Genomic DNA, 11,620 nt, shown 5'->3' on the forward strand with positions numbered 1-11,620 from the left:
TCGGATAATTTTAACACATACAAATATGTTGTTAAAAAAGTAAAAAATCAACATGTTTAAAATAGACGTACTGACTTTCTGGTGACGATTATAGAGTTGCTTCGCCTTCTAACTCGTACCTAACTGCTTTGGGAATCATCATGCAAAGTTTGAAAACGTTAGGACAATTGTAACATGCCTAAATTAACGACTGACCGATTCTAATTATAGAAAAGCTTCGATTTGAAAAGATTAAATTATTTTAGAAATTTGATATGTTTAAAGTTATTATTCTGCCTTAGATAAACTAAATTTTATGAGTTAAAATTTTGTAAAGAAAGGATATTAAAGTTTTAATTTTATCTATAGATATGTTTAACGTTAAGCTTTGCTTCTTATTTGTGCTACTGTTAAACTTAGGTATTTGTATTTCATTTTTAGTAGGGAAGCGACTCTATAATTAGAAAGGTCTGTCTGTTAGTTAGGTTAAACTGTAAATGTGTTTTCTCGGCTGCTATTTAGGATAGAAGTCTGCATTTTTGTTACCTTGTAAAAATGACAGAGATATAAAGGAATAAGACAATGGCCGATGAATTGATGTACATCCTCAATTTACTTTATCCGTTCTGTAGATTACAATTAGTTGTTGAAACTTTCAACACTGAACTTAATGAACAAACTAATCTAGGGACTACTGTAATAAACAGCCTAATGTCACCTCCCTTCTTGAAATATGCACATTTGTATATAATTCACATGGTCCGTCAGACCACTGTTAATGCTCTAACAGAAAAGAAATTACCAATATGAATACTTTCTGCAGCTCCTATAAAAGATAAACGCCTGATTTTTTTGCATATATTTCTATAATCAATAAGCATCAACTCTATAACTTGTATATTCCGTAGGTTTGTAGTTAATGTAATTAGAGATTGGGTGGCACTTCATTTCTATCTAAACTATATGAATATTTTGGTGTCTTTTCAAGTTAAATGAAGGATTGTATTAAAGATTCCTCTGAATGATAACTTGATGAAAGAATAGTTATTCGGAAATGCCGAAGGCATGGGCTAAATAAACTGTTTTTAATCTTATGATTGTACATTATTATAATCGTAGAAAACTGGATATAATACGATGCTATACATGGTTTTTTTGTATGGATGAGAACCGGTTCTTATCCACCGGATATTGATTGGTTTCGAATGAATATGAGAATAGTTATTTCTCGCATCGTATTATAAACGGCTTTCCGCGGATATAAGATTAAAACTAGTTTTTTTAGCCCCGAGGTGCCAAAAGCACATAAAGTTGGAAAAATAACGGCTAACGGCTCAGCCGTTTTGCCATTTTCTGGCTATCTTTAGTGCAAATTAGTCAGAAACCTATCTCCACATAATACTCTTCGTCGCTCCAAAATGTTATCAAACGGTTATAGCCGGTAGCTGTTGGTACTAGAAATTTAAAAAATGGTTATTGCTATCATTTAACATGTATTAAACCAAAAAAATGTTTTAAAAGTTAAAAATAGGCAAAAACGGCTGAGCCGCTAGCAGTTACTTTTCCAACTTCTTTTCAATTTAAGAAAAAAGACTTACCAAGGATTACTTATACAAAATTTTAGAAGGAAATTCGAATTCTAAGTGCCATTTACTCATTGATTACGAGATGGTTGCATTAAGCCCTCCCCCCTTTTAAATACATAAATTAAAATTAGTATCTAGAGGCGCAACTGCTTAAATTTTTTTATATTTAGATGGACATGTTTGTGAGGGAGGATATGTGAACTATTTGCTGTATCAAATACCACAAACCCTGTCAATTCAGAGCCTGCAGCGGTGCTGTGGCGCTGATGCAAGGCAGCTAAAATCCTGCCACCAAGTTGGTGTTAATTTTAAGGGCTTGCTGTTTGGTAAGTATCATGCATTTATAGCAATTACAGTTCTTTTCCACAAGGAGCTTGGGAAGAAATAAAGCCCCTCCCCATTTTCTATGCCTACCCTTTGCACTGCACCCTAACCCACCCTTTTTTCATATTATATCCTATTACAAAAAGTAGTATGATTTTTTTTCTATAGCTTAAAATTTACTGAACCGATTGAATTCTCCATTTTATGGATTCTTCTTATAGGTCTTATAGGATGGTCTTTTATGCTAATTGATTTTTAATTTTAAGTTCGGTTTTGGGCTATCTTTTCCTACTTTTAGGAATACAGTGCTCTTAGATCTAGGAGCGCCTTTAAAGAAATAATAAAATCACACATCCTCTTTCTTTAAGATAAAGAACTGAAAATCTGGAATAATGGACCCAAGCTGCAACTGGAAAGCAGGAGAAATGGTTACAATGGCGTTGCTTTTCAATTCAAGGACTCAAGATATACATTCCATGGATATTATTCCTATAATGATGGAAACATAGAGGCAACTCTGAGATCATACACATACACTGCCCCAAGAAAATTAGAGCTGTTGACTTGTGGAAAGGATAATTATGTTCTTAAAGAATGGAGTAGAGTCTATTAATAACAATTGTTGGATTTTTAGGAATATTGAACTAGTCTAGGACTATGAAGCAAACCTCTGCCTCTAACAAAAACAAATAAAGAAAATATTTTGATGTTGCATTATTTTAACTTTTAAAAATAAAGTAAATTTCCTTTTTACTAAACTTTCATACTTTTATATTCTGATTAATCAGTTCTGACACTCTACAAGTCTCAATGTTCGTTTGTCCTACCGTTTTCGAGCTTCGCTTTTATGGATATTGCCATCCTTGTCTTTATTACAAATAACTTTATATTATTTTTGTAAATCTTAATAAATAAAACTTTATATGATATTTCTTTTTTATTTTTGGCATTTTGAGTAGCAAATAATCTATATAATCTAGATGACAAAATCAAATAAAAGCGGACCTCATAAAAGTCTAATCAAAATTCCTTTCAGTGTATCCGAAAAATTACTTAAATACATGTGTCAATGATTGTCCCGCAGGGTTAGAAAATTTGCCCCTGCACGGCTAGAGCCCTCCGCAGGGCCTAGAAATAGGAGAAAAAATACTGTGAAAATACGACGAATCCTACAACTTGGGTTTCTTTCCATAATTTTTAAAATGGATTTGGATATACTTACATTTTTTAGACAAAGACCTTAGAGACTGTGAGTGGAGCAATCCCCAAGCTTTGGTTAATTATAGGCTTTACGGACTTATGCCTAGATGTAGATTTTGTGAAAATTCTCCATATCAGTGAGCATCTGCACCTTATCTTTTTATGTCTGTTGGTAACGCATTAAAGGAAATGGATTTTTTAGTAACTAAGATACTCTATAATTCACTTCGTCTGTACGTCGGTCAGTCATTCTGTAACGCAATGGTGAAAATGTGATTTGCTCGGCTCCTATTTAAGTTAGATAGATGAAATTTTCAGGGATTAAATAAGTTCACATTCTACATATTTCAACCAAGTTTCATCAAATGCACACGGCAGATGCATGGCTATCTGCTCACAACAAAATCTCTGTCGTCTGATTAATACCAAAGCCAAAACACTAATGAAATGTAATTTAAAATTGGAGGATATTCATGAAATATTTGGAAGATTTTTTGAAAATAATTAGAAGATTTTTTGTTATTTTTACAATTAAAATAGCAGACACTCCGATGTTTTACTTTTACCACTCTGGCATTTGGGACTCCTGCGTTTGTCCACTTTCCAAAATAACCTGCATCAAAGTACAATGTTTCGCGAACAATCTATGCACTGAAAGCACCAGCTTTAAAAATCGTCCATTATTTAGCATACATCATCAGTTGATAGTTGAATTTCAACGGAACAACATATTACACAAAATTAAAGTTTTTCACAAAAATGAGCAAATTTCAGCCCTATCGTGTCAGCCAAGTTGGGGGGAGACTGTCCCCTTGGAGGAATGAGGAAGAGGTTGGTAGAAAGTTTTATTTTAGTAGCGCAGCTACTCTATGATTAATTTTATTTCATTCACCATTTTGTTGTACATATATATATATAGAAAAAGGCCTTTTAGTTTAAAAATGTTTGTAGATTTCTTATTATACATCAAGCAACTTTAGTTTATACTAGCGGTTATTCCCATAAAGGCCTCTAGGGGCACTTGAGGTGGGGGGTGGGGTTACCCTTCACTAAAATAGCTACAAACCTGTCCTGGAACTATGCTAAGCAACACTTTAAAGGGGAATAATATCGAGATCTTAAGCTTCATACACACATCTAATTACTTTTTTAATTTTTAATATACCCTTTATGTATATGTCTCACACTATATTTATGTAATGATTTTCGATAGGGTGGGCAGTATCTGTCAGATTTTAAATAATATTGAATATGATTTCTTATCTAGATATAAAGATTCTACATTAAATGGTAATAATTATGAAAATCCGTATTATGAAATTGATTTATCATGTGCATATTTTAATAACAAACAATTTATTGAAAAATGTAAACAATTTAAAACATTAAAATTTCTCTCTTGGAACATACAAAGTCTCAATAGTAAATTTATTCAGCTTAAAGAATATATAGATTATTTAAAAGAAAATAAAGTCATAATAGATGTAATATCATTGCAAGAAGTCTGGACTATCTATGACCAAGATATTATTAAAATAGATGATTATATCTTTATCTATAAGTGTAGAAAGAATAAAGGGGGCGGCGGGATAGCCTATTATATTCATAAAAATCTAAAATTCAAAATATTGAATGAATTGTCAACATTTGAAGAAGGTTTATTTGAGTCACTCACAATTCAACTTGAATATAACAGAGAGAAATTTGTTTTAAGTAATGTCTACCGGCCTAATACTACTAAAATTGGATTTACAGAATCTCAACAAATGGATTTTTTTATTGATAATTTTTCTAACCTACAAAGTAAATTAATGTCTTTTAAATGTGCCTCTTACATTTTCACAGATTCTAATTTTGATATTCTAAAATACTATTGTCATGAAAAAACAAATGATTTTTCTTGAAAATTGCATTGCAAATGGTTTTTTATCTTTGATAACAAGACCAACAAGAATTTCTAGAACAACAGCAACATGTATTGACCAAATTTTTACTAACGCAAAAGATAATAGTTTTCATTCAGGAATTTTATTAAATGATATATCTGATCATTTTCCAATTTTCACAATAACACCTTATTCATATAAAGCAAGTAAAGAATCTTTTATTTTTACAAGAAATATTAATGAAGAAAAAATTACTGAGTTTATCAATCTATTAAGAAATGTTAATTGGGAAAATGTAACTAACAGTATGGAACCCCAACAGTGCTTTAATAAATTTTATGAGCTTTTTAATGAATTTTATGAACTTTCTTTTCCTTTACAAAAGATAAGAATTAATAAGAACATACATAAAATTGAAAAATTTATGACTGATGGTTTAATGAGATGTAGAGATAAAAAATTTGAATTGTCAACGTTAAGTATTAATGAACCAACTGCTGAAAATATTAGGATATATAATAGATATAGAAATGTCTATAATCGTGCAATAAAAACAGCTAAAAAATTGCATTATTGTAATGAGCTAAAAAAATGTAAATCTGACTTGAGGAAAACTTGGGATATTATTAGAGATGCAATCCGAAAAACAAAAGATAAAGCAACATGTATCAATGAATTGAAGTTTAATGATTCTATATATTTGGATAATGCGGAAATTTCTGAGAAATTGAATGAACACTTCACTTCTGTAGCAAACAAGATATCATCTAAAATAAATCCTTCTAACATTGATCCGTGTAGCTATATACCTAATTATAATTCCAGTTTTAAAATGCATACAATAAACCCAAATATAGTTATAGATATTGTTAAAAAAATGGGAAATAAACAAAGTATGGACATTTTTGGCCTGTCAAATTCTTTTTTAAAGAAAATAATTTCTGTTATTGCTCTTCCTCTCTCTCATGTCATTAACCAAACTATTTTAACTGGAAAAATACCTTCTGAATTAAAAATCGCAAAAGTTATACCTATTTTTAAGTTAAAAGGGAATAATTCTAATGAAAAAGCTGATCCATCAAACTATAGGCCAATAAGTTTATTAGCTATTTTCTCAAAAGTTTTAGAAAAAGTCATTTATCAACAACTTTCTTGTTATTTGATTAGTAATAATATCATTTTTGAACATCAGTATGGATTTCAATCAAAAAAGTCTACAATACACCCTGTGGTACACCTCTTAAATTACATAGCCGAAGCAAAAAACGATAATAAAACTGTAATTGGAGTCTTCTGTGATCTTGCAAAATGTTTTGATATAATTCCACACCATATTTTAATTAAAAAGTTGTCAAAAATTGGCATTAATGGCATCGAACTTGAATGGTTTAAAAATTATTTAAGTAATAGACAGCAATTTGTACATGTAAACAACACTAACTCAACAAAGCTGAAAATAGATAGAGGCGTCCCACAGGGCTCTATTTTAGGACCAATTCTATTTTTAATCTACATAAATGATCTTAAAAACTGTACTGATTTATTTACCCTATTATTTGCTGATGACAGTAATTTTTTAATTTCTAGTAAAAACTTTACAGAGATAAAACTGAAATTAAACAATGAACTTAAAAAGATATCTGATTGGTTTAGGAGTAATCAAATGAGCTTAAATCCTGATAAAACTAAAATTATGATATTTAATAAAAGCGAAAATACTATTGATTGGAATGCTCTTAATATTAAGCTAAACTTTAACAATGAAAATGAGTTTGATCCTGAGAAAATAAAAATCTTAAATTATGTCAATTCAAGTAGCAATATTCCTGCAATTAAATTCCTAGGTGTATTTATAGATCCTTCTTTAAATTTTAAATATCATGTAGAACATTTACGTAAAAAAATTTCTAGTTCCTTATTTCTTATAAATAGAGCTAAACTTATACTGAATTTAGATAGCAAAAAAATGCTTTTTCATTCCCTTATAAATAGTCATTTACTTTACTGTTTACCTGCCTGGAGTTGTGGTCTTAAATCTACTATGGAACCATTAATTAAATTGCAAAAAAAGGCAATAAGAATTGTTTTTAGTAAGAAACACATCTCACACACAATGCCTTTATTTAAAAAAATGAATGTCCTTCCTTTACATGAATCAGCTAATTATTTGAAATTATTATTTATGTATGATTTTATAAACAGTAAGCTACCAAGTTCCTTTCAAGGTACATGGCTTCGCCGTAACCAATTACATACCAGAAATCTTAGAAACTCAAATATGTTTGATGTTAAAAAGCCGAAGTTTAAATCTATTGAAAGATTTCCTAAGTATCATTTTCAAGAATTATGGAATAACCATTGTAATAATGATTTATTAAAACCCTTACAGATCGGGGGGGGGGGGTCATATTGACCCCCCCCTCTAGTTTTTTCAATGTCATTTTTTTTGTAGGTAAGATGGAGAGCTGTGACTTCATGACTTTTTAAGTTTAGTAATTATGCGTCGGCAAGAGTTGATTTTATTAAGATATCTGGTCTGTGTCGGTCGTGGTGTCCGGTCAAAGTCGGTTGGGTAGCACCAAAATTTAAAAAAAATTCTAAATAAATCTTAATTTCTACATTATGACTTTTGTGTATAAGGTAGAAACCTAAAATTTTTTTGGTGAATACTGAGATATCAAAGACCTTATGAGAAAAGTGGTGTTATGACCGTTTGACCGACTTTATGACCGATTTTTGTCCTGGTTTTACTACAGACATATATCATGAATATCGTGGCTTCTATTACAGCTAGAGACCTAAAATTTTTTTTGGTAAATTCTTGAGCAACAATAAACAGATAAAAATATTAATTGGCGCCGCCAACCACCGTTTTACCGCCGTTTTACCGCCGTAACCGCCGAAAATGGCGGTTTCCGTTATTTGCCGTTTTTCGGCGATGATCAGAAAAAGTAATTTTTTTGTTATGAAAAATAAAAGTTCGTCCTAAAATTTGGTCATCCTAGCTGCAAAATTGGCCGCTCTACAGCTGTTTTAAAATTTGGCGGCTGGCCGCTAAAAAGCGGCTAAGGAGCGGCCTGGCCGCTATGACTAGAAAAAGTAATTTTCTCTAAAAATACACATGAACCACCAGAAAAAAATTTTACGTCTTTATCTGTAACAGAAGCCGAGATAGAGGGGGGGGTCAATATGACCCCCCCCCGATCTATTAAGGTGGGAATTGGGGCCCGATCTGTAAGGGTTAACCCACAATCAACCAAGAAAAAAATTTATTAAAAATCTAAAAGAATCTTTGTTATCAAGCTTAATTCGGTATATTCCTCTTAGTATTATTTTTAGCGATTTCGAAAATTTGAGTACCCCCCCCCCCCCCAACAACAAAATAATAATTTAAGTAAACTATTATTAGGTTGGACAGGAGGAAGGGAGGGAGGGTATATAAGGCGAGACACGAGCCTTGCCTTGCCTCCTTAGTCAACCATGCCAACCAGTTTAGGATCTCAGTCCCTCGCTACAAGGCAATCTGTAGTCGACTAACAAACAGCTTCAAGCTTTCAGTCTATTTATATACAGAATTCTTACTGTATTGTTTACCCCTTTCCCGTCCCATCTGACCAACAACCCCCTTATCCCCGCCCCCTTTATGTTCTCCCTCTCGTCCGCTCCGTGTCCGCGTTTTTTTACTGTATTGTTTACCCCTTTCCTCTCCCATCTGACCAACAACCCCCTTTTCCCAGTCCCCTTTATGTTCTCCCTCTCGTCCGCGTATTTTTAGCAAGAACAATTTTATTTGTGGGTTGCGTAGCAATATTTAAAAGAAATAGCCTAACCTAAAATAGTTTTTTGAAATTTAGAAAATTAAAGTACCCCCGACAACGAACATCTGTGGCCGCAGCGCTCGGCTCCCTAGCCTATAACCTAACCTAACCTAACCTAAAATAGTTTTTTGAAATTTAGAAAATTAAAGTACCCCAGACAACGAACATCCGTGGCCGCAGCGCTCGGCTCCCTAGCCTATAACCTAACCTAACCTAACCTAAAATAGTTTTTTGAAATTTAGAAAATTAAAGTACCCCAGACAACGAACATCCGTGGCCGCAGCGCTCGGCTCCCTAGCCTATAACCTAACCTAACCTAACCTAAAATAGTTTTTGAAATTTAGAAAATTAGAGTACCCCGACATCAAGTTGTGGACACGGGAAAAAGGCAAGCTTCAATTTAATTCAATAACGTGTCCGTGCTGTGGAGAAGCCTCGCTTCGCTCGGCTTCCCCACACAGCACGGACACGTTATTGAATTAAATTGAAGCTTGCCTTTTTCCCGTGTCCAAATCTTTTCCTCCTCCCGCAGACTATCCAGACTGTCGGGGGGGGGGGGGGGGGGGGGGTACTCAAATTTTCAAATTGATAAAAAATTTTGTAACAGGATAACGCCCTTAATTCTAGTGTGTAACAACCCATTATGTCAAGAATGTAGATAAATTTATATTTCTTTTCAATATTGTTTGAAATCTGATAAATTAATCAAAATTTATTTGTTTAAAATTTTTTAAATTTCTATTATTGCAATAATGGTGTGAGACTTGTATGCCCTAATCAATCCTTCCTATTATCATTCTTTCCTCTCCAATATGATTTCATTTATTGCTTATTATCTTTTTTTTTGTCTTATTTATATGGCCTGTATGAAAACAATGTGTGAATACACATTACTGCATACTCCTATTTTTTAGGAAACTGCCATTTGGGAAGAAAATATTTTTATAAATTAACCATATCAATAAAATTTTTCTGTATATATAAATGTATATAATATTCATTTAATTCATTTATTATTGTAGTTTTTTTTTCTATGTATGTACACCCAAGAATAATAAATCTAATATTCTTAATTTTTCAGGACGAAACTGTTAAACAAGAAAACGCAATAACATCAAATTTTGCTGAGCAAGAAGAAATTGAATCTAAAACAGAATTGAAAAAAGAAAACAATAAAATTATTGAAAACTGGCCAAGGAGACGAAAAAGTTTATTGGTAAGATCTGATAATAGTTATTTCTTGCAACGTATTATAAACAGCTTTCCGCGGATATAAATGTACAATGATAAGATTAAAACCAGTTTTTATATTCCTAGAAAACTGGATATTATACGATTCTAGACATAGTTTCTTCGTATGGATGAGAAACAGTACTAATCCACCGGATTAGAATCGGTTTCGAATGAATACGAGAATAGTTATTTCTCGCATCGTATTAAAAACGGCTTTCCGCGGATATAGAATGTACAATTAAAATATTAAAACTAGTTTTTTTAGCCCCGAGGTGCCGGAGGCACCGGCTAAAAAACTGGTTTTAATCTTTTGATTGTACATTTTTATATTCGTAGAAAGCTGAATATAATACGATGCTAGACATAGTTTTTTGGTATGGATGAGAACCGGTTCCTATCCACCGGATTCAAATGAATACGAGAATAGTTATTTCTCGTATCGTATTATAAACGGCTTTCCGCGGATATAGAATGTACAATTATAAGATTAAAACTAGTTTTTTTAGCCCCGTGGTGCCGAAGTTTTAATCTTATGATTGTACATTTCTATATTCGTAGAAAGCTGGATATAATACGATGCTAGACATAGTTTTTTCGTATGGATGAGAACCAGTTCCTATCCACCGGATTCGAATGAATACGAGAAAATTTATTATTATTACAAAGTTTTCTATAATTAGAATCTGTTTGTCCGTCCGAAGCAGTTAGCTAAAACGGTTTATTTAGAAATTTTATAATTGTATTATCAATTTTATAAGCTTAGCAACTCTGTGATGTGATTGCAAGAAAGTGCATAGGTCCATTTAAAACATCTTGCATTTTAACTATTTTGAAAGCGAAGCATCTCTTTAAAATCTATCCTAAAATGTATTTATGTCCGTTTTAAACATTTTAAATTCAAGTATTTTTGGGACTAATTTACTACATATAACTCTACATACTTTTTAATATTGAATTATCTGAAAGTTTTATATTTGTCATTGTTTTTGGTCTGTCAGAATTAATGGATGTTGTGATCCTTGTTTTTGCTGGGTTATAAGTTAGTATTTGGCTTTTACAGTTTATGACAAAAAAATGATTAACAAGAGTGTTTTAATTTCACCGTCCCCCACCATGTCTGTCTGTACGTCCGTAACGCTACTTTTAATTCAGGAATAAGGTAAAACCAACAAGCGAAATCAATAATATTTGGGGGGCTAATGGAGAGGTCGTCAATTTTACGATGTGTTGCACCCCAACGACAGTTGAAAATACGTATAGGTTTCGGGATTTTTTACCGAATTAATCTCATTGTTGGTATAAGCTGGTTTTAATATTTCGTGTAACTTATTTGGGATTGCTTTTTTATCAAATAACAAATAATATATATTTGAAAAATATATGTTTTAAATCTAAAAATTTTCATTCTAAATCATTATAATAAAAAAATATTTATATTTATTTTAGATTCCTGGAAACGAAAATGTGATTTTGATAGACGGAAGTCAAATAAAGAAGGGGGATGTTTTTCCAAGACGACCTAAATCTTCACTATTTATTCAATAACTATTTATCATTTTTGTTTAATTTTCAAATAAAATTTTTCATTGTTTAA

General features: G+C 31.8%; 2 protein-coding genes across 2 annotated transcripts; both read left to right on the forward strand.

Annotated features, from left to right (window-relative positions):
* Nucleotides 1–263: 263 nt before the first annotated feature.
* On the forward strand, nt 264–2,647 carry LOC145333077 (uncharacterized). Its single transcript, XM_080178226.1, has 3 exons — nt 264–399; nt 1,736–1,891; nt 2,258–2,647. Exons 1-3 carry the CDS (start codon nt 351–353, stop codon nt 2,500–2,502), a joined length of 450 nt encoding a protein of 149 aa, XP_080034352.1. The 5' UTR covers nt 264–350; the 3' UTR covers nt 2,503–2,647.
* Nucleotides 2,648–3,775: 1,128 nt separating this feature from the next.
* On the forward strand, nt 3,776–11,620 carry LOC145334028 (uncharacterized). The gene is made up of 3 exons (XM_080179305.1): nt 3,776–3,920; nt 9,875–10,009; nt 11,473–11,620. Exons 1-3 carry the CDS (start codon nt 3,849–3,851, stop codon nt 11,569–11,571), a joined length of 306 nt encoding a protein of 101 aa, XP_080035431.1. The 5' UTR covers nt 3,776–3,848; the 3' UTR covers nt 11,572–11,620.

Source organism: Acartia tonsa, chromosome 12, assembly GCF_053477335.1.
Source record: "Acartia tonsa isolate MP-2025a chromosome 12, ASM5347733v1, whole genome shotgun sequence".
In the NCBI taxonomy this organism is placed as follows: Eukaryota; Metazoa; Arthropoda; class Copepoda; order Calanoida; family Acartiidae; genus Acartia; species Acartia tonsa.

Coding starts and splice junctions, on each gene's coding strand:
- LOC145333077 (XM_080178226.1), top strand. CDS start 351: ATGTTTAACGTTAAGCTTTGCTTCTTATTTGTGCTACTGTTAAACTTA. Junction 400..1,735: donor TGTGCTACTGTTAAACTTAG/GTATTTGTATTT, acceptor TTTTATATTTAG/ATGGACATGTTTGTGAGGGA. Junction 1,892..2,257: donor TTTTAAGGGCTTGCTGTTTG/GTAAGTATCATG, acceptor TCTTTCTTTAAG/ATAAAGAACTGAAAATCTGG.
- LOC145334028 (XM_080179305.1), top strand. CDS start 3,849: ATGAGCAAATTTCAGCCCTATCGTGTCAGCCAAGTTGGGGGGAGACTG. Junction 3,921..9,874: donor CTTGGAGGAATGAGGAAGAG/GTTGGTAGAAAG, acceptor TTAATTTTTCAG/GACGAAACTGTTAAACAAGA. Junction 10,010..11,472: donor GGAGACGAAAAAGTTTATTG/GTAAGATCTGAT, acceptor TATTTATTTTAG/ATTCCTGGAAACGAAAATGT.